Consider the following 23,875-nt stretch of genomic DNA (forward strand, 5'->3'; position numbering starts at 1 on the left):
TATCAAAAATATGATTTTTTAGAGGTAACTACTATTCATTGATTTGACCACTCATACATACCAAAAAACCCTTATTTTTTACTTGGTGTGCAATTATGTTATAGGTAAAATTCTCGTTTCATCCTTTTGTTAAAATCATAACCACATCATTGGCACCGTTTGTGAAAAACTTTGCCTCGACGCTGAGTATACAAACTAGGTCTCGGGCTCGTGAAGTCCATGATTTGGACGTGATCCGCGAACAGTCGCCACTCCAGCAGGTAACCCCCCTACCTCATGAACAAGTTTCCCTCAATGGAGAGATCCCTTCACCACATCGACAATCTCCGCCCACGCCCCTTGGGAGAAACACTACCCCAGGAAGTCCCAGCCCAAGAACCGATGATCCAACTAACACAAGAGGCTTTGTTGCCTCTGAGTCGCGACACTTCTGCTCCACTGACGGCACAAGTTGTGGCCCAATTTGTAGCACAACAACCCGTGAACCCGCCCCCTCCTACCCTTCACATAAGTCGAAAATTATCCTCGGCTCCCGAAGAGGACGAGCAAAGGCGGGAGGAAGTGAACAGCAAAATCTCTCAACCCGAGATTACACGGACCTAAGATCAAAACTCGCCAAATCGAGAATCATCAGCTCCTCCACCGCCTAGGGGAGTCGAGGATCCTTATTTTCCATGGGTCGTCGCCCCTCCTCGGCAAAGCCCTTTCTCCCCTGCAATTTTAGCCGAAGCACTTCCAACGGGCATTAAAGTATCGAATCTGTTCGAATACAATGGAACAAGGGACCCGCAAGAACACCTGAACAAATTTTATGCTAAAATCGATTGGTACGACTTGAGTGACGCCGCCTATTGCAAGTTCTTCCGCATTATGCTCTCCAAACATGCTTTAGCATGGTTCAACCAATTGTTCTTTGGAACTAACTCCACTCTCAAGCAGTTAACTGAACGTTTTTTGCATCACTTCTTCATGAACAAGAAAGTCCAGAAAACGGCCACATATTTGTTCACCATTAACCAGAGAGAAAATGAGTCGTTAAGAGATTACGTTCAAAGGTTTATGGAGGCAGTGCACGAGATGTTGCATGTCAATCACGTGTTATTGGCCAACATAATTTAACAAAATTTGCTACTAGGAAGATTCAAAGAATCTATAGCCGAAAAAAAAGCCTAACTCTCTAGAAGACTTACTCATGCGATCATAAAAATATATTAGAATTGAAGAGTCTAATATTTCGGAGAGTTCCCTTGGCATCAAGAGGAAAGGTCAGGAAGAGCAAAAAAAATCGAGAAAGAAGGAGCGTAAAGATTTACCTCCGACGGGGTTCGCGCACTACACCCCCTTGAATGCATCTACGAGGGAGATATTAGTTGTGGCGGAACAACAAGGGCTAATCATTCAATGGTCCACAAAGATGAAAGATAATCCCAAAAGACTCAAATCTAATAAGTATTGTCGTTTTCACCGGGATAGGGGGCACACAGCGGAGGAATACCATCACCTGAAGAATGAGATAGAAAAATTTATCCAGCGGGGACATTTGAAGGAATATATCAACCATTATCCACAAGAACGTCAATTTGACCGTGGGCCGAATGTGCCAACTCCTCATGATAATAATTATCCCATAGCAGGAGTCATCCCATGACCTAAAAAAGATCAACAAACCACGAAGGGGTGACCCTAAGTTCACGTAGCGGAAAAAAATATTTTTTAATTATTCACTTGTAATAGGAGAAAACTCGAGTAGTAGTTCAACATGTCCTTTTCTCCTTTTTATTTCCCCTAAGACATTGTATTTCTAATTTTAAGTAATGAAATTAGTTGTCTTATCTAGCCCTAACAATCCAAATTAATTTAGACGTAGAGATCCTTGAAATTTCAAGAGGACACTAGAGGCAAAAATCGTCATTGCCCTATAGCCAAAAGTCGCTATTGCACCGAGACCGCTAGACGGAACTTTATTGAGATCCCCATCAATAATGTTGTTCCGAAAACTTTACATCCCTTTGAAATTTGTAAAAGACCGACTCCGGGACATGAAGTATCCTTTGAGGCAACATCCCTTTATCAAAAATCTAGACAATGTCCCCTCATAAAAAATGTCGAACTCGAAAAATTTTGCCCCCCCCCCTTTCCGAAGTTGGTAAAAACCCATGAGCAAAAACATCCCTTGAGGCAACATCTGACGAAAATAAGTCATTAGAGAACAAAACAATAACTGAATAAGCGTAGTGACTACATTTATGAATAAGGAATATTGCCGAGTTTAATGCCAAAATATACGACCATGTAAGTTGAAAAAAATTCACCCCAAGTATAAAATACCGGTGAGTTAACGTTAAAATATTCGACTAAGTAAGTCGGAAGAAATTCACCCCAAGTATAAAATACCTCTGAGTTAACGTTAAAATATCCAACTAAGTGAGTTGGAAGAAATTCATCCCAAGTGATAAATGTTAAATTACATACCAAAATTTTCGGTCATATGAGTCAGAAAAGACACCACCCCGTGAGGCAAGATAATTTGGCGATCGATAGAAATAAATATACCTTTTATCATTATTAGAGGAAGATAATTTGGCAATCGATCGCACGTTCCACAACACATGAAAGTCCTCTAGTGTAATGAGGAGTCTCATCTCTTGAAGACGACGTCAAAATCCCCTTAAAACACATGAAAGAATTCTAAATAACCTTGACTGATAGAGAATGAGAGTAAAATAAATTGAAATATACTTGATGGTGGAGTGGTAGAGGTTTTCAATTTTCATCCTTTTAACCTGAGTTCAAAACCTAAAGCGAGCGACATTTGTGCCTTCCCCCAAACTGCATGGATCGCTAAGTTTTGCGCTCGAGGCTCTCGAGCAGCTAGGTGAGTCCGAGTCCGAGTCCGAGTCCGAGTCTGCGCCTGGACTCGAGCACCAGGCGCGGGCTTGAGCTCGAGCCTACCTCCTCCCTACCATCTTCCGACCCAACGACTTGCGCCACCTTTAATAATAATATTGGGCTTGGATCATAAATGTTGGGCTTATTAACTAGTTTAATATTGAGATAAATAATTGTTGAAAATAAGTCAAGGCCCTAAATACTTATTACGTCTTCTTACTCTCGAACAAAATACATTTAGTTACAACGGCAAACGAGTAATTTTTATATATATAACCCATAAAATAAGTACATACACCCTACCATACTACATAAATTTCAACACTACTATAAATACCAAAAATATAATTTTTTAGAGGCAACTACTATGCATTGATTTGACCTCTCATACATACCAAAAACCCTATCGTAAACTGCTATGTAATTTTACTTGGTGTGCAATTATGTAGTAGGTAAAATTTTCGTTTCATCCTTTTGTTAAAATCACAACCACGTCAATCATGTAGTTGTAGGAACCAGGAGGAGCATTTGCATTTGCATCGACACACCGCCACCATAATGTAAAGGTTCCTCACTAGCAGGGAAGTTAAGCCTGACCGCATACCACCAGGCGCAAGCATGAACGAGCTGTTTAAAGGGCCATTCCCATTACCATTGTGGGCTTAGCGAGGAAGACGTCAGTTACTATGCCCTCAAGTTTGAGACAAATAGGCTTTACCCCGGGCGATGGACCTGTAAGTCTACATGTCAAAAACAGTCTTGCAAAAACGAATCATGCATGCTACTAACCGTCATTGCAGTGGTTGGGACCTGATGGCTGCATGTACGGGAGCACAAGTGAAGGAGTACAAGAGAGCGATGGTACGAAGGTGTTCTTTCTGCATTTAGAAGAATTGGAGGTGATGGAAGGAGTTGGAAACTTTTCTCAGCCAAGAAAAGCCGGAGTAGTTCAGCTAGCGCTAATACGACTTTTTCAAGAAATTCTGAAGTTAATTATATGGGTAAATTGCAATATACCTATCTGTGTTATGGAAAATAGCAAACAATCCTTTTTATAAGTGAGTAATTTGCTCATTTTCAATATCAGGAGGGTAAATTGCACTAAATCCTTAATTATATACTGCTACTTCATTGCAGATGCTTCTAATTCTTATGGTGTTTGATGAATAAAGGGAGAAAATAAGTTGAGAATAATTGATTTCGACAGTTATTACCTCATCTTTATGTATGTTGTTTTGCAGTGTAATGTCTGAATCAATGTTCATGCTTGTAATTTTGTAAGAAATACTGTTTGATATTCTTATTTTCTGAAACGAGATGGATTTTCTTTGTATTTCTCTCGATCTGGCTTTCGTTATGTTGTAATTTGGACATATATCTTTGCCTTGTGGAGGTTTAAGGTTGTATCAGCAATCCAAACATGAATGCAGACAGAAAAACCAGTTTCTAACTTTCTTGGCTCCTTACACAACATATCAAGGAAATATCAGATGCTCCTGAAACAAGTGGAAATTTCGGCCATCAATATGCCAATAAAAGAATCTTGATTTTAAGCATGAATGCTACACTTGGAGATATGAGTGGACTTCACATAATCATGAACTATATTCCAATGGTTTATTCAAAAAGATCCAATCAATCACATTGATTTTTCTCTATATATATACATAACACAGAACGAAATCATTCATCCTTCCAGCAAATCAGTTCTGTAAAATTTAGTCAAACGTGGTCGCTTTCATCTGTATCGATCACAACATCAGCAAGAAATGGATCCTTGAGGAGATCGGCAGCCGAGGGTCTCATTCTTGGCTGGCCGATGCACCTTTCGATGAACGCCTTCAGCTCCAGGTTGTTCACTTTGTTCATGGCTTGAGGCATCACTCCCGTCGTCACTTTCTTGTATATCTTCACGAGGTTGTCACATTCGCTGTACGGTATCTCACACGTTGCCATCTCCAGCAAACACATACCGAACGAGTATATGTCCACTAGCTCCGTGTAGTTTTCCTCATACAGCTCGGGCGCCATGTACTCCGGTGTGCCTAGCAAAGAATGCGCCGCATGGCTCTTCCCGACAACTGTCGCCAAGCCCAGATCTCCAATTTTCACCTGCAATACCCGTGTCAACTTTTAGTGTTGGAAATGGGATCATCTAACCCGATATTATACCCTTATCATATTTACCCAGGGGGCAAATTTGTAATCTCACATGATGTTTTACCTTGCCAATGTTCCCATTAATGAAAATGTTGCTGCAATTCAAGTCCCTGTGAATGATGCACGGCTCATGAGTGTGCAGATAGTCCAAGCCCCTGAGGATCTGAACAGCCCACTTCTTGAGGGCCTGAATGGAGACGTGTCGGTGCTTCTTCCGGTAGTCTCTGAGGTTGCCGGAGGCACATGCCTCCGTGATGAAATTGAATGTGTTCTGCTCGACATCCTTCCAGCAGTGGTAAAGAACGATGATGTTGTCGTTCTTGAGAGTCTTGAGCAGCTCAATCTCAGAATGAAGCCTAATGATCACAGACGGATCGCTGATGAAGTTCCTGAGGCGGACTTGGTTCCAGGCCACATCTATGCCTTCTCGTTGATCAAATGCACGATAGACTTTCTTCACGGCTCCACTGCCCAGAAGCTCAGCGTAACGCCCATATCGGCCCGATGGATCAACCTCCACAAAGGGTTCCGTTTCTTGATCATCAGCTGCTTTTGTACTGCTATTTGATGGTGGCATATTTCTCAGTTGGCTGCAGAAAAACTGCCCTCAGAAAATGATAATAACCCGAAAATGATGGTCGGAGAAAAATTTAACTAAGAATAGTTGAAATTTAACAAGGAATTTTCATATTTCTACCAACAATTCATATCAGAAACTGGAATGGAGAAAATGATAAGGCATAACTGGAAGAACCACATTTAAAACCGAAACTAAGGCATAAAAGACCAACATCATACATCGAAAAAGCTTATTCATATTGATTTAACGGAGAAAGCGTTCATACAGAAAAAGAAAAATATGTGAGGAATCACGTCAACAGCAGAAGGCAAAATTCAAGAAACAAACAAAACTTGAAGAAATTCTGATTTCATAGCAATAAAGAAAGATCATTCAAAAAAACAACGAAAACAAGAAACTCAATAATCCTATACGTTATATATATTCATAAGGATGAACAAAATCAAGAAACACGTACCTCTAAGCAAGTAATCTTCTTCAATATGAAAAACTAAAGAAATGATGAAGGAAAAGGGAGTAATATAATAGTAGAAAAGCTTTGATGAGATTTGAAGTGCTGCTGAGTAGTAATGAAGAAAGTTGAAGGGAAAGAAAAGAGGGCGTGTGAAAGTGTAGGCAGCTATAAATACAGATTTTGGTAGTTGACTTGGACTGGGATATTTTCTTTAGTATGGTTTGATAAGGATTTGACAGCGTTTGCGTGGTGTAAGAGTGGGTTCTTTTCTGCATGGAGAGGCATATTCTAAGTTGAATGCTTTTGTTAGGCAACATGAATAATAGTTTGACCTTATGTTAAATAATAATAATAAAATTAATTATTCGTTGGTACAAGATTTTGATATACGTGAAAACCAAAAATTAATCACATAATAGGGTATGGATCTTAGTCTCAGTTTGATGTGATGATTGCATGATTAATTTATGATAGATTTGTAAATGAAAGGAGAATATTTCCATATAATTATGTTGTCATGAATGTTATTATAATTTAAAAGAATTAGCAATCTTCCCAGGCCGATCATTCATGGAATGTGAATGCAGGAGAAGAAAATCAAAAGAGAAAATATCTCGTCCAAACACCTAATTGCACGTGAATCATTAATGAAAACGTTGAACAAACTCAATATTTCCAGTTTGCTATACATCACCATCAAGTATGATGCACTCTACCCACGTAAGATTGAAATCCAAAAAGGAAAGAGATTATCAAAATAACACACAGACTTAACTTGAATAAAAGCCATTGCTGTTCATGCCATACCCATGCAACATCTGTGTTCTTTCACGAGTAAAACGTACCAACACAGCCACAGGCACACATGTTTTGTACAGAAACTTTCCTAAACCTGTGATGCCTAGCCGACCAAACCCAGTACTTGACACAGAAAGGGAAAGAGAGTTCCACTTTCTGTGCTGGCCAATTGATGTCTGGCAAATTGAATCAGTTCAGTCATTTCAGAAGACCAGATAATACTGCGAACAAGAAGTTAACTACGAAAGCAATAGTTTAAGGATTGAACTAAAATCAAATAGATCGTGTCTTATCTTCTCAATTCGAACCCAGAGCAATCCTAGAAAGCAAATCAAACCATGTCCATCTAGTGGAATCAACAGAGTGGCTTCTTGTTGGCATAAATGGAAGCCATGTGAAAACATGTGAGTTCACTATAATTTGAGTAATCTCTAAGATGCCAGTGGCCTTTCTGGAGCACAAACCAGCTCATTTAGTGAGAATGCAGCAATATATGAGTTCCATATGGGATCACGGAAATAAGAGAGAAAGTACAACTTTATTAGAGAACTTTGCTATCTCTGCCAAAGATCATGCGTTGAAATATTTCAACATGGGATATCTACCGAAAATAAAAGGACAAACGATCACGATGAATCATTAACTGCAAGTTCAAACAAGGTGCACCTACTTATACCAACAACTACATAGGTCACTAATGAGTCAGAAAAAGTAAGCAGCGGTTTTTATAGGTTGGGTGGCCAGTTCTAAAATGATACATTGTATAGGTCTCGGTGGATGGTTAAGTTTTTTGAGCCCTTGAGTGACAGATGCGGGGGCACACACAACACTTGTGCACACTTCTAAGAACCAGAGTAGAAGCAAACTAAAACCTTGAAAACAGGTAGCCTATTTGCTCTTGATATTGCATGCTCACCCTTTCTTCACCAATGTCATATGTGCAACAGAGGAGTCTTTAATCTTAGAACATAGAAGAAAATTGTTAGTTTCAGATAAGGGCATGGGAAAAGTTTAGAGCTACAAACAATATTTGCAAATTCCAACACACCAGGGTCATTTTGTCAATGTAAACTACATGGTATACAAACAATTAAATTGTCAAACGAAGTTTTACATTAAGTCCGGAAGATCTCTCACAACATGAAATGCAAAGCTACAAACAACAATGCAACATAACAGTTGAGATCTCAATCTATATCAATATGAAAGAACATTTTGGCCCTAATCGACAGATTCATCCTAAGCAAAACGTAAAACTTTTGAGAGATCAAAATAACATCAACTATATAGAATATGAACATTTCAAGTATCAGTTCCAACTGTCAAGAAGATGTGGGAACACACATCATTGTTAAATAATAAGAACTGCATTATGTGCCAGCTGAAAGTGAAACACTAAAGGACTACAGCTACCTTAAGCTTCAACTTCATGGATTCCGAGTGCCCTTTTAGTATCATGTGAAAGATATTAGAACTTGAATATAAAGGAACTTCCACAAGATGCTGTTTAAGAGTAAATTATGAAATGTGAAGACAAGGGTAAATGATCATACCTATGAGTGAACTATTCTTTGACAACAATGAATAAGAACTTCATGTCAACAGAAGAATAATAATGGATCCATAACAGTAATCAAGCATTAAGAGAAAAGCCAAAAAGAATTGAATTTTCTTCTTTTGCATTACACATTTCAGACAATAAGTATTGCGTTGAACAACTTTCATCCTTTACAAAAATTACGCAGAAATAAAAAAACATCATTTCACTAATCAAGAGATACAGAAACAGAAAAGAAAACAGCATCCAAGCCAATGAACAGAGAACAGGGTACACATTAGACGACTTTGATACTTTTCATTTTCTTCCAATGCTCTACGATTTTTTTGAAAATAAAACCCGTACTCCATCCTAAGACTATTTTTGATATAGTACAATTGCTACCTTGACCCCAGGCTGGAGGAACCAGATTACCATGGTGGATTAGAGCCCTCTCTTACCGAGGGCAATCTGGAACCCATGCTGCCATCTCTTGCCAATCTAGACACACTCCTGCTAGCTTTTGGAGTACTCAATCCAGGGCTGCCGCTGCGGTAGCTTGCTCGCAGTGATTCATCAATAGATCGGGAAGACTTAGCAATTGCATTCCTCATAAACTTCTGGGCAGCAGGTGATAGAATCCGCGTGCTTGGACTGGCGCTCCCTCCTCTAACTGGTGAAGGCAATGGTGGTTTATGAAACATCTTTGACCTCTCTCTGAGCTTCCTTGCAGCTTCCCTAGACAAAGTATGTGCTTTCACATCCCTCGAAGGCGGCATTGGGATTTTAAATTGTGGCCCCTCCCCGCTACCCCCAATATCAATTGGTGTATCCTCTGGATCTAATCTCAATGGTGTGCCCTCAATCTCTCCCCATGTTATAAATGGTGACTCGTCCACCCCTGGAGCAGGAGATGGTGTTTTCACAAAACTATATCCATTCTCTGCCTTCTTCTCAGATTCCACATAAAATTTATTGGGAGTCTTCCTCAGGTCCTCCAAATCATACCTCTTCAGTTTATCACCATCTCTATATGATACTGGAACTGGGGTAGCCCCAGCCACAGGAGCGTAAAGCACTGCAGCATTGTCATCATCATCCTTCAATGCATTAGCATCCATTGTCTTCCCATGGAAACGCGTATTCGATCTGCTAATCTCTTTTGTTAACCCTTTCAGCCTCAGGGCTCTCTCCTCCTCTGTTAAAGGTGCCTCCCCTCTATCAGCTGGATGATACATCAATAAGTTCTTTGGCGTGTATTTCCACCCTTTCAAAGTACTCAACGGCTGATCTGATGTCCCATATCCATCAGTATCAATTCTCTCTCGTTTACTACCATTCTCAATCAAATTGTTCCCATCATCCTCTTCAGATGCACCACATTCCAACAAATACCCATACTTTTCCTTCCTCTTTCTGTTCACTTTCTCCATAATTCTTGAGAAGCTCTCATTATCCTCGCTGGTGTACTTCCTACAGAATTCATCAAGCGAGAGCGATACATCCACTTGCTCTTCGCCTCCATCACCACCGTCGTCATGTTCATCACTTAGAAAATTCTCTTTATGCTCACTATAAAGGGAGGGAGTTACAGAAGTATTCCGGAAGAAAGTCGAACCAGGAGTGGCAGTGGTGGAGCGTGTAGAAGCATCAGCAGCATCCCCCAATTTCCGTTGGCGGCGGCGTTCGAGGATCTTCAGCTGGGCGTCGCGGATAAGCACAGGGTCTTGTGTGCGCACAGCCTGCAGCCAGTCGAGGCGATCACGCAGCTTGGGGATGTCAGGGAAGAAATCCCGCTCGATGATCTTCTCGATGGCGGCGACGTAGGTGTCTTCGTCCAGAACAGTGGACCCGCGGCGGCGCTTGCCGGTGATGGCATTAGGACCGGAAGTAGAAACAACGGAGGAATTAGGGTTAGGGTTCGGATCGGAGGAGAGGGAAGGGGCGGGGGAAGGAGTAGAGAGGTGGCGGGGGGAGTGGCCAGGGGATAACAACATGATTAATTCTGCCGAGAAGCAGTAGATGATGAAGAGATTTCAAGATTTAGGGTTGGGAATTTGGGGGAATTGGAACTCGATTTGGCAGTGGGTTTTGAGATTGCTTTTTTGTTCGACCTTTGCCCCGGGAAATAACAGGAAGACTACCCAAATTTTGAAGTATTTACGACCTCCTCAACCTTTGATTATTTGTCATTCACCTCCTTGACCATTTAAATTATGGGTGATATATCTTTTCCAACACTTATTTTACTACTAACTACAAATGTCGCTATATCAAAAAAAAAATAATAATAATTATAAATATCGAAGTCGGTTGATACAGTGCCAATTTTAACCCAATATTTTTCATATATATTCTTTTTTGCTACATTCTTATTCAACGATGTTGTTTTAATGCATACTATGTTGAATCGTTTTGTATGTTTAGACTCTTCCAACGATGCATGTTTGCTGCAACGTCCTATTTTCTAACAAAAAGAATTGTGTCTAACATTTTTAACCATATTAATTAAAAATTGCATAACATCCGAATAATTAAGTCATAGTTTTTTTGGGAATATATAATTCTTTTGTAGAAATACTTTAAGGTCTCTTAAAGAGCATAGAGATTAATTCATTTAGATTTCAGATTTTACTTTATTCTAAACAAGCATTTATTCAACAATACTTGGTTAAAATTATTTCTGTGGAACTCTGATCTTGTATTAAAATCATGATGGAGGTCTTGGCTTTTAGGATTTCTTTTTTCTTTTTTTCTTGTTTTGCTTTCTTAAGGAAAGAACAACCAATTTATAGCTCCGAAAAATTTACAGAATCATATAAATGAAATATTACTAGGAGCAAATATAAAAATGACGGACTAAACAATGTTCGAATCCACTCATAATAACTACTTAAAGAGGGGCCTTAGTTGGGGTTTCTTGCCACTGCATTCATGCTCCTTCTTGTCATGTCGATCGCGTCCTTCCGCGATAGTGAAACCTCTTGAAACACCTCTTGGTTATGACTCCATCTATTAGATATTGGATCGAGTTAGTGGATCTGTGACCAAATATAAATCCATATTTGACATAGAGTTTGAGTTTTTTAGATACATGTTGGGATAAGCACTTCTCTGTGATAAACCCTATCTGGGATAGTGTTTGTAGTCTCCCAATTATGTATTGGGATATAGACTCCTCTTGGAGATAGGCTTATATACACCTATAATAGGGTACATTATTGCGATCAAATTACAATAGAGAAATACAAATGTGATACAAATGAGTTGATCACAATACTCTCTCAAAATTCTCTCTCTATTTTTTCTCTCTGTGTTCTTCCTTGAAGCATCACTATAGGCTCCATGGATTTGATGTGTGTAAATGTGTGGGTTGCTTTGGTTGTAATTGTTGGAATCAATGACCAAAAAGCCAATCGGGATTAGTGGTTTTGAAAATCATTCAAGCAATTTTTATTTAAGTAATACTCTCCCGATGAATATGGTACGTATTCGTGTCTGGTACATGTGTCTGTTGTGCTCATCAATTACGTTAAACACTGTTTTAACATTACAACAGATGCCCACAGACCATTTAATAACCCATATAGTCAGAAACCAACTATGAAACCAACTTCTGAGAGTTAGTCAGAAACGTTTCAAGTCGAGGACCTCGAGACTGCGCATCGAGAGTCCTACCGAAACTTGCACTGAGTATTGTAATTATTGAATGAGTGCCACGTTTCATCGGCGACAGATGTTGGACGTCTATGCAATTTCAGTATGTTAGTTGATAAGGGGGCAACTGACTGAACTGATTCTTGGGGATCGTCATATGAAGACTTGGATGCTTGGTCGGTATGACTCAAATCCCCGGCTTGAATAGTACGGAAGTAGTCCACAGACTTGAGGAGTCAGAACAGTCACGTGGATACGTTGATTATATGTTAGATCTGCGTGAGAGGTAATTGAGCCTTGTCTAGTGCAGTCAAAATATGTAGCGAGGATAGTGAGTTCCAAGACGAGGATCCATCCCTTGTCAGTATGTGATAGAGGTATCTCCTATACACTTGGAGATGCGTCCATGCATTATGAACCTGTAGCCACTATTGTTGATCGCATAGAAAAAGGAGGTTCCTATGCCGAGAAGCTTGGCGTAACGTGATCTCAAGTATTAAGTATAGATGCCTAATCCAGGATGGGAACCGACACCTGATTCCATGCCCTAGTCTAAGGCCGGGAGATAATGGACGAAAGGACCATACCCGTATGGACTCGGGAGCCTAGATGTTCATTAAAAATTCACCCAGTCTCTAGTTTCATAGACCATTGCTAGACGGACACCTATGGTAGCGGGCTTTCTTGATCAAGGATTGTTCAAGAATGATTAATTGATTGGATTTAATTAATCTTTAGTGTTGGACACTAGCCTAAGTCTAGCTGAAAGGTGAACTTAAAGAGTTACACACAAATCACCGAGAAAAGAACAAGGAATTAATTTTGAATTAATTTCATAAGGTGGAAGTAATTGGATTATTCACACATGAGGGTCCATTGGATGGATGGCCCACGTTTGAATTAATTGGATTGATTTAAATTGGACTTATCTTTATTTAATTAATATGAATTAGATTCCATTAATTAACAGGAGACAATGTCAGCTTGAGTGTTTAATTTGATTAAATACTTAGTGGGCTCAATTAAATGGATTTTATTAAACTAGATTTAATTAAAATTCATTGGACCTTGAATTTATTATACATAAAATCGACCCACTAGCAAATTTGATGGAGGAAAAGTTGGCCAAATAATTGTATTTTGGAAAGTGCTAGCTTCGTCATAATTAAACTTTTCGCCATTTAGAATGGGTTGAATAGTTACCTTACAGATAATAGAATGTATCTAGATACATGTTTATTTATCTATTCAAGGTATATAATTATATATTGTGTATAATTATTAGGGTAATAATTCATTACACAATACAACAAAAATAAATCCTTCTTCCTCCTCCATCATGTTTGGCCGCCCCTCTCTCTCTCTCTCAAAAGGATGAGATTTTTTATCTTGATTCCTTCTAGTACAGTGATTAAGGTCTCGTTTATTCCAGTGTAGTGTGGATCATCTTTGGAATTCTTATGTTGGAATTTCGGGTGAACATTCAATGAAATTAACCGATTGGAAGCTTGAAATTTAAAGAGGTAAACTTTGAGTTTAAATTTATGCTTCTCCTTTTATTTTTTCCAACCATAGCCTTGTATGATTAATTGTTTATAGTTGTATAATTTTCATACTATATCAAACGCCCGGTAACTCTAAGGGTACACCCCTTGAATTCATTGTTTAACACATTAATTATTTAATTATTGTATGCATTTTTGTTACCGCATCCGCTAGCGCGTTCGCGGGCCGTACCATGCGATCCCTTCAATAATTTACGAAGGCGAGTAAGGCATGTTCATGGTTTCCATAAGATTTGGAGCAAGTCCCAAAGTGGGGACTCATGAAGATGTTCGTGAGGTGATCTCAAATCAACGAAAGAAAGACGATGTTTGTGATACAATCAAGACATGAGCTTGTAGACAAGCCGATCCGGATACGTGGATAGACATGTTTCTAAGGCTTAGGGTTAATTTGATCCACAATTATGTGCTTATGTGATTTTATATGTGTACACACAATTATTTAACTATATGCAAGATTTATTTATTAGATAATTATATGAATTATCTAATATTATTTTTCAATAGTGGTATCACAATCGTTATGGCTTACTCTCGCTAAAATTGCCTGATTGATCATGAAAATTTTTTATGGTAGAATTTTTTTTTCTTTTTTTTGCAAAATTCGTCTTAAATGTGAAAGCATGAAATTTTTTGTTGATTTTTTAACAATATGTAGATCATGTGGTTAAAATTTGGTGAAAATCAGATGAGTGATTTGTGAGTAAAATTGAACTCTAGTTTTAAATCTATTTTCTTTACTAGAAAATCAAACCTGATTCTGTGGTTTTTATCAAAATACCTTTATGCTATGTTGTAGAGAATCAAAAGAGGTTCGAAACGATGTGTGAATCATTGAAAACGGATTTAAAATGAAGGAAATATGATTTTTTTTAAAATTTTCTTCAAAAAATATACAAGTTGCTAGAAACGGCGCCAGAGAAAAAAAAAAAACAGAGGGTTGATCATCGACCATATTGACTGCGCTAACTGCTCGTTGACCGCGCTGACTGTACTGTGCACTGACTGTGTGAGGGTTGACCGCATTGACCGAGCACTGACCACGCTGGCTGTGTAATTTTTTCTATTAGTTATCTATTTTTTGGGATTTAAAGGCCTAAATCAGAAAATTAAATATTCCAATCTTTGGGTGTTAATCTTTCCTAAGTTTCCTATTTGGTGGGGCGATCACTCTGGGTGTTTTCTAAGTCTAAGTAATTTATTTGCTCCATTTTGTGTTGTAGAAAATTGAGAATGAGTTAAAAAATTATATGCTTAATTTCTATTGCAATATTTTGTGATTGCAATTTATGTCAATATGATTATTTTATGATTTCAATTTCTATTATGATTATTTTTTATTGCAATATTTGTGATTGCAATATTTTGTAAGTGCAATTTGTGTGAAGGTGATTATTTGTAATTGCAATTTATGCTAGCATATTTGTTTGTGACACACATATGCTAATGAATGCCCTCACTATATTAAAGCATGCCTATATAATTACTTTGTTGCAATATTTTGTAATTGCAATTATGCCGAGATGTCCGTTTTATTGCAATATTATTTTTTGTTGCGATTTATTTTAATGAGGCTCTCATTACATTTATGCATTCGTTAATAGTTGCATAATAATATTTGCTTATTTATTGCAATCTTTATTGAGATTATGTGCAATATAATTCTGTAATGTGAACATGTGGATATTAATATTTGGGTGCTCATGTTTTATGTGAGTATTGTATTATTTTGGAGATAATTTGTGACAATAGTAGTAATTAATGAGGTATCCCCAAATTTTTTTAAGAATAATGTAGTAGGCCTTATGTCAATGTAGTTTACATTTTTTGACAAAATTTATTTCTTCAGCCAGTTTTTGGGTGGCCATGTATTATTTTTATCGGGAATATGCTTTGCTATTTACCACCATAGGGCGAAATTATCTCAACATGATATATCAAATGTTAGTATATATAGCCCATGCGGTGCTAATTTTTATTTTGCTTTATTCATATTGCACATAGCATGCATGTGGCATTTTTATGGACATTTAGAGTTATTTTATTCGTGATCAGTAAATAGTTTATTAGGACTTTTACTCAGTGGGAGATGATTACTAGCTAAGCGCGAAAATTTTAATTTCTCTGGGTATAAAGAAATAATAAATAATTTACTTGAATCTAGAATAAAATATAAAGATCAGTACAAATTTTTGCACAAAACTAGAGATGTTAGATTTATTCACTATTTTATTTAACCCAATTAATGGTGAGGATGGATAATTGCTTAACATTGTCGCGACTTGAACACTGTCAATTAATGATGGATCAAGTAAAATTTGTGCTTTTGTTAGTTAAGTTGAAAACTAAAAAAATGTGACTAGAGAGTTGTTCAGTACTGATCCTTAAGTCGTTAATTGAGCTAACTTATGGATATCTATTTTTCAACTAAAGAAATCATTAAATTTTGGTTGATTCTTTAATTGAGACACAAAATTGATGCACTTGTTCTGTATGTTGAACCAAATAAAGTATTGTTTGATTAAACACAGAGTTTTATGAGAAGTGCGAACTTGATCCACACAGTAATAATCATATCACTTTTGTATAGGCAAGTGGCACTAACAAATGTCAAAGTGCTATGAGAAAAATTGGTCACTTCACTCGTAATTGAATTGACAGGAAGTTTTGACAAGGTCGAAGCTCTCTAATTTATGCTGCTAAAGTCTCCAAATCTCTATTTAGATGGATAATAGATATGGGAAGACCGAGCATAATTGAAGATTGATAAAAAATAACTCTTACCAGTGTTGTACGCTAATAAAGAAAATTATGACGTAGCACACAAGAGGAGAAATTCAGTGCCAACCCATGCTTATTAATAGATATGAGCTCTATTCTTAAAAAGTCATGTAAAAGCAAGGGAGTTACTTTATAGAGTTGTGCAAAAGGCACTAGTAACCTGATATAATCTAATTGAGTTGAAACCACTTTTAAGACAGTTGTTGTGTATTTTGGTTTATCCATCCTAAGTGCATTTCTTGACTTACATGCATTTACATTTCTTCGTTCATTTTGTATGTGATGGCATTTGATGTTTTGAGAATAATCATATTAGTTAGAACAAACCACTTGATTGACTCACTAAAACTAACCTCCTTGAGGAAGATTATGTTAGCTGAAGGAGGCCACTTGGTTCACTCGTTGAACTATTATTCTCCCTTGAGATTGACCATATTAGCTGGAGATGCCACTTCGTTCACTCACTAAAAGTTATTATGAAGTTCTTTCTAGCGAAAAGAGTTCGATGGAAAATAAAGAGGGGCTATTCAAAACTTGTAAAGTTTTTCCACTAAATGCATGCAGACCAATGAGGCATTGAATGATGCAATTATATTCCTCAAGTTGTTGTGTCAATGCAATCCCATCTCACCAATTAAAAAGCTCTAATATTAGCGATTTTTGACAAGGGTAGAGAATTATAGGATGTGAACATTATGGTTCTATGTACTGACATGAAGCGAAAAATATAGAACTGCAAATTAATCTTGTTTCCAAATTTTTAGCAACTATATGAGCTTGCAAAAGGAAAAAAATCTAACATTTCTAGAAATTCTAGAAATTATTTGGCGCAAAACCACTTTGCATTTCACTTGGGCATATGCTATTTTTGAACGCAACCCACAATACGAGAAAGTGCCTCTATGAAGTTTTTCAACTCTTGGTAATACGGTAGCAAGCATGTGCATGTGTGATGTCAATGAGAATCTTAACTATTAGAGTGAAGATTCTTAAAGGAAGGTGCTCACTTCTTGCAATGATGATATTTATTCATCTCCAGTTGCAAGAGATAATCCAAGCGACTCAAAAGTCAGGTGGGATTCTGACTAGAATAATGATTCTCAAATTCCATAAATAAGGAGAACATTAAAAATGTTCCCCATCATCTATGTGAGACTAAATGGGTATCCTCCATAATCATGTGGATGTTGATGAGTCAAGTTTGAGAATTGACTTCACTGAAGACTTAAAGTGGACAATTGCTTCAGGAAAATTGATAATCCTATGACCAAGAACGAAACTAAGATAGTAAGTTGATCTTCTATATATGTGCAAGATCGTTGGAAACATGTGGTTTCTAAAGATTAAGTGCAAAGTAGATAGTTTACAAAAGTCAATTGAGGGCGAACTATTTACGCCTACTTGAAGGGAGTAGTTTTTAGACATTCTCCATGAGGGTGAGAATTGTATGAATGCTCCATAGCCACTATCGCGACTTTCATCTAGGTTGATGAGTTGGACAGATTCAAATGAGAAGTGGACATGAGGATCAATGTAGATCTTCTAGTTAATTCAAGTAGTGGGACAAGCACAAGTTTGATGCTTAAAAGCTCTATTTATAACTTGATTCATTGTCCAAGTAGTGATAACATCAATTCCATCTAGCTATCATTTGATAGGCTTAACGATGATGAGATGATCACTAAATATGTCAAGATAGTGAGCGGATGTAGCTCTCACTGCTAGGTGGGCGAAAAAGTTTGATGGCTAGAAGTGATATGGAGATATCACCAAATAGAGTGGTTCTCTTTCGCATGGACATAGGAGAAAATATGATACATACTTAGTGTTAAGATACTAAGGTTGTATACATATCATACCATCTTTATTGATACTCCATAATCACATCGTTCTTAATTAAATGAGATGCCTTGAAATTGAAAGAAGAAAAGAAATGCTAATGAGTACTAATTGATTAAGCGCTAAGAATATTTTGGTGCACAATATGTGTGCTCAACTAATCCAGTGCTCAACCATTGGAATGGTGAGTAGATATCGAAATGGTCCTTACTGCACATTATGTGGTGCAATTAAGTGATTAATAGGATATCTATGAATGTAATCTAGAAGATTATCTGGTAATGATGCATGTTGTAATGCACATATGTGAAATGTTGTATGCTTTAGGCGCCAAGTATTATTGGAGGACTTAGTGTGCATATAACATATATTTTTGATGAGACATGTGCATAATTAAGTTGTTCCCCAACATGTTGTACGAGTGGCATGGTCGCTTATTCCTTACACTTAGCCTTTGTATGTGTGAAGGCATGTTAGTGGTAAAGGATTATATAGAACTTGATTCTTGTGGTTTGTGAGAACATGAGATTGGTACTAAATCGTGAAATGTCACTAAGCCCTGATTGGCTCTCTCACAAGGGCAATCGACCCTGGCTGTGATAGTGAGCGGGATCAGACTTAAAAGATCATTTTGCATAAAGGACTCATGCAATTGATCACCTTTGCACTTGAGAAGTGGGGAAGGATAATAGATAATGAATAGTCTCCTTAGCTAGAGGAGCTAAGATGAGATCATATATTTCACCTACTATGAAGTATGTCCGTGTTTCATAAAAGGACAAATTTTGAGCTAAACGTGTGAATTACTAGAAGGCAGTAAGAAAGTGACTATCTGGTAATGCACAAGTTAGGCGCTTGGATAGCGATTGGAATTCGGTTCATATGATGTTAAGAGCAGTGAGATGCCCAAGTTGAGTGGGAGCTCCATCATAACATGTATTCATACTATATGTGCTTTGAGACAACTTCTTGTGTGAAGTAACTAAATGGTCCCTGCTTCATCACTGTATGAACTTATATTATTCCTTGTACTTTGGGGACTCTGACCATACATGAAGTGTAAGCTTGATGAAACTACTTTTCTATGATATCCAATGGCTATGAGTGATTCGGTCTGTCTGAGCATGTTTTGGAAAGCTGTCAAGACCAAACTGATTGGTATGAGAGGCTGAGGAAGAACTAAGTTGGTTAAGCACTTGTTATTTCTTAATTGATAAATTCAAGTTATTAATTAAGTTAAGCCCAATTAAATTAATTTAGTTTTGAGTGATCCATCCAATCAATCATCCTACATGTAAATAATCAATTATTTACATCTCCCAGAATTAATTCATAACTAATTCCCTTTTCTACCTTAGTGATTGTGTATGACTCTTTAGGTTCACTCTCAACTAGAGTTGGGCTAGTGTCCAACACAAATGATTAATTAAATCCAATCTAATTAATTATCTTTGATCAACTATTAATTAGGAAAGCCAGCTACCATGGGTGGTTGTTTAACAATGATCCATGGCACTAGAGATTAGGTGAATATATATGTGAACATTTAGGCTCCTGAATTCTGTGTGGGTATGGTCTTTCCATCTACTATTTCCTAACTTTAGTTTAGGGCGTGGAATTTGGTGTGGGTTATTATCTTGGACTAGACATCAATACTTTAATACTTGAGACAATGTTTCTCTTTATTGCTTGACATAGGAACACATTTCCTATTCGATCAACCACTATTGCCACAGGTTTATAAGGAGTGAACGCGTCTTCAAGTGCATAGGAGATACTGTTGTCATATATTGACAAGAGACGGATCATCGTCTTGAAATCCACCATCCTCACTATATATTCTGACTATACTAGAAAAGGCTTATAATGATCCTGTTGTGTGACACAATCACCTCTTGCCAGAACAAGATACAGTCATCGTATGCACATGATTGACGTGGTTCCCTAATCTAAGGACTACTCTAGTACTATCGGAGTCAGAGATTCTAGTCATACTAACCAAGCCTCCAAGGCTTTCATATGACGAGCCCCACAAGTCAGTTCAGTAGATTTGACACCTAATCATTCTCTGTGGGCTTTGTTGTGATGTTAACATACTTTAACATGATCAAGGAATGCAATAAAGATAAAGCCAATAATGAACACTCATTACTATTTATTGAATAATATTACACTATATCTAGTTAGTCAAATAGATTACATCCAAGCTAATCTAATTGACTTTCTAATCAGCTATTCTGACATTTATCGGCTTTTAAAGAATGTGGTTTATTGATATTGATTTTTCATAATTATTTGTGGAAAATTGCATGTTTTATTTGCTAATTATTTATGCATGAATTACATGATCTTAGAAAATTAGATTTTCTAAAATCTAAAAATTATAGTTTAAGTTTTTTGCAGAAGAAAAAATAGGGTTTTCTTCACAACAAGGGTAGCAGCAAGTGCGCTTGTTGTTGCGCATTGCTGCTGGCTGGGCATGCGGGCGCCCAGGTGCACAAGTCCGGCCAGCAGGCCGTTGGTAGTCTGTCGGCTCTCTTATACTAATTATTTCCCAAAAAAATAGATTTTTCAAGTTTTCTTCATTTTCTAATACTTCGTGTTTTGGCTAATTTTTATTTTGGTTAAGTTGAATTTTTTCAAAATTAAACTTTCCCTAAAATTAATTTAGAAATAGTTTTCAAATCAAAAATTAAATCGAGTACCTTGGATGTACGAGTTTATCCATTTTTAATTGTATTTTTTAAACATGAGATTTTGTGCACTTAATTGTGTTTTTGTGGTGACATTAGATGTCAATTATTTTATCATACATCATTTGTATTATTTGGAGCATGATTATGTGGGATACATGACTGTGTTATTTGTTAATTGGATTAACATAGGATGATTACAATTCCCATTGACTATATGCTCGATTTATTTTCTATTGGGTTGGGGCCTGCGTGCTTCTTATTTTTCTTTGTCTCCCTTGTTTTTAAGCTTGGTTTTTTCCTCACTTTCTACTCCCCCAACTGATGATTGGGGTTTCTTAGTTTTTACTGATATAATGAGGGTAGATAGGAGGTGAAGACATCTATTCTTGTAAATAAAGTGTAAGGAAGGCAAGCCCAAGACGATGGAGGCCCATGGAGGATACATAGAGAACAACCACGATGAAGTCAATGATGGAGAATTTAAAAGAATAAAGAGGAGATTTACAAGTCCGATTGTTTGTGAATGGGTTAAAAATCTTGTAATAGAGTCGGTCTATCCCTAGATTGACCACAGATCTACTGTGGGATCAATGGGAAGCACAGGATTGGTCTTCTGACCATCCAATAGGGGGCGTGTTAGGCTTTATTTTGATTGTGATGCATTTATTTATTATGAATGCCTTAATTTAAATATTAAACATTTATCGCATCCAAAATACGTAACGTAGTATGAGGTCTTGGTCAAACATAAAATCTTACTCTCAATTAGTTGGACTAATTTAATATTAGACCTAAAATGGAATTTACGAACAAAGGTTTATTTATTCCAAGCTGTCCATCTACGATAATGTAGTGAGCAAGCTAATTTCACCAATCGGGTCTCACGAGGCACATTTGGGATGAAATAAAGTTTGTGCTATTATTATGAACAAAGTGAATATGTTTTTATTTCCTTGTCTCAGGAGTCAAGGGTGTGACAATAGTGCTGTGATTTAGTTGATGGTTTGGTCCAACTCCGAGTAATATGATTCGCTAGGAGTCCTTGAAATATATGAAGAGGCAAGGCAAAATATCTTGGGGATCTCGTATGAAGATAATGGTATTGGATACCTCCCACAAGGTAATTTTTCATGTGAATCATAAAAGTGGAGCATGAAAAATTTCGTCCGTAGAGTTCAAACCCACTAGAAAATGGTTTCTTGAAACCACATTTGAAAGGGCTGGGCTTTAAAAAAATAGTGGGAGAGGGTAATAATTAAAGACCAAGTCTTACCTTGAACACAATATTATGATAATCTACTAAAATATTTTTCTATTAATTGTAGATGTCTTAGAATCCACTAACCTCTATACTTGAGGCAAACAAATTTGATGGAATCAACTACACTAATTGACTGAGAAATTTGAGGATAGTCCTCAATTTTGAGAACCGGATTTATATTCTAGATAGATCTCTACCTCGGACTTTTCCGGAAGGGTCCCTTCCCAGAGAACGTTTGACGTTCGAAAACTTGAACAGTGGCATGAGGATAACCGGAAAGTCCATAGCATCATACGGGGCCCGATGACTAACAAGATCCGGAAATAGTATGAGAAGTATGATGATGTCTGGTCGACAATGCTCCACATGAAATACCATTATGCGATACGGAATGGTATATTAGATATGCCACACGAAGGCATTCCTCAGTGCTAGATTTATTAAAGGATCATCTATAAGAATAGGTGATCAAAAAGTCAATTAGATTGGCGATTGGGAACCATTTAACAATTTTTGTGAATGTGATATTAGCTTTATGAATGTAGTAAGCATTCATCTGTGGCACCATGTGTTTGTTGTACTTACTATTTACATCGAATGGTGTTTTAGCATCACAACAAATGCTCACAGACCAATTAAATAACCCATGTAGTTGGGCTGCACATTGGATGACAGCTATGAAATCAACTTCTGAGGGTTGGTATGAGACGTTCCAAGTTGAGGACCTGAAAACTGGGCATCGAGAGTCCTATAAGACTTGCACGAAATATTACATTCATTTGATGAGTCCTGCGTTTCATCGGCGATAGACATGGGATGCTTATGCAATTTTAGTGAATTTATTGATAAAGTTGTTAACTAATTGAATTGACTAGTGGGAATCGTTGTATGAAAATTTTGGAGGGTTGATCGGTATATTCTCGGCTCCGATAATACAGGATTAGTCCTCGGACTTAAAGAATCATGGCAGTCGCATGGATATGATGGCTATATTTTGGATTTGACGAGAGATGACTGTGTCTTCAATGTGGTCGTTATACACCTTATCCAGTATAGTCGGAGTAGCAGTGAGGATGGTGGATTTCAAGATAGAATCTGTCCCCTATCAATATATGATGAATATATCTCCTATGCGCTCTGACATGATTTAGACTCTCTAAGTCTATAGTCATAGCGATTGGTCGAATAGGAAATAGTTTCCTTTGTCGATCAATAGAGTAAACTCATATAAAGTATTCAACATAGTTGCTTGGTCCAGGATGGGAATTGATGCTCAATTCCATGCCCTAGACTAAGACTAGGAGATGGTGGACGGAAGGATCATACCTGTATGGAACTTGAGAGCCTAAATATTCACACCAACATTCACCTAGTCACTAGTGCTATGGACCGTTGCTAGACGGCCACCCATGGTGACTGATATTTTCGATTAATGATAAATTGAAAATAAATAATTAAATTAGATTTAATTAATTATTTGTGTTGGACACAATGCCTAAGTCTAGCTGAGAAGTGTCACACAGAAATCACTATGGAATTGGTGGAATTAATTAAAAATCAATTCGAGGAGAAATAAATTAATTTAATTGGATTAAATTAATTTAAGGAGAATATATAAATGGTTGAATCATTTATTTAATAATCCATTTGATAGATGG

At 37.2% G+C, this 23,875-nt stretch overlaps 2 protein-coding genes across 2 annotated transcripts; both read right to left on the reverse strand.

Moving 5' to 3' along the window:
• Window positions 1-4,401: 4,401 nt before the first annotated feature.
• LOC105178771 (putative serine/threonine-protein kinase WNK11) lies at window positions 4,402-6,243 on the reverse strand. The gene is made up of 3 exons (XM_011102317.3): window positions 6,087-6,243; window positions 5,114-5,639; window positions 4,402-5,001 (listed from the first exon to the last, which is right to left on the reverse strand). The coding sequence occupies exons 2-3, from the start codon at window positions 5,624-5,626 to the stop codon at window positions 4,612-4,614; spliced, it is 903 nt and encodes a 300-aa protein (XP_011100619.1). The 5' UTR covers window positions 5,627-5,639; window positions 6,087-6,243; the 3' UTR covers window positions 4,402-4,611.
• A 2,297-nt stretch (window positions 6,244-8,540) lies between these two features.
• Window positions 8,541-10,603, reverse strand: LOC105178770 (uncharacterized). Its single transcript, XM_011102316.3, has one exon. It carries the CDS (start codon window positions 10,413-10,415, stop codon window positions 8,850-8,852), a length of 1,566 nt encoding a protein of 521 aa, XP_011100618.1. The 5' UTR covers window positions 10,416-10,603; the 3' UTR covers window positions 8,541-8,849.
• Window positions 10,604-23,875: the final 13,272 nt, after the last annotated feature.

This window comes from Sesamum indicum, linkage group LG12, assembly GCF_026168435.1.
Source record: "Sesamum indicum cultivar Baizhima isolate 11 linkage group LG12, ASM2616843v1, whole genome shotgun sequence".
Taxonomy (NCBI): Eukaryota; Viridiplantae; Streptophyta; class Magnoliopsida; order Lamiales; family Pedaliaceae; genus Sesamum; species Sesamum indicum.

Excerpts from the sequence above, each read along its gene's own strand:
- LOC105178771 (XM_011102317.3), bottom strand. The coding sequence starts at position 5,626 with ATGCCACCATCAAATAGCAGTACAAAAGCAGCTGATGATCAAGAAACG. Across the intron at positions 5,002-5,113 it reads TTAATGGGAACATTGGCAAG|GTGAAAATTGGAGATCTGGG; the intron begins GTAAAACATCAT and ends CGGGTATTGCAG.
- LOC105178770 (XM_011102316.3), bottom strand. The coding sequence starts at position 10,415 with ATGTTGTTATCCCCTGGCCACTCCCCCCGCCACCTCTCTACTCCTTCC.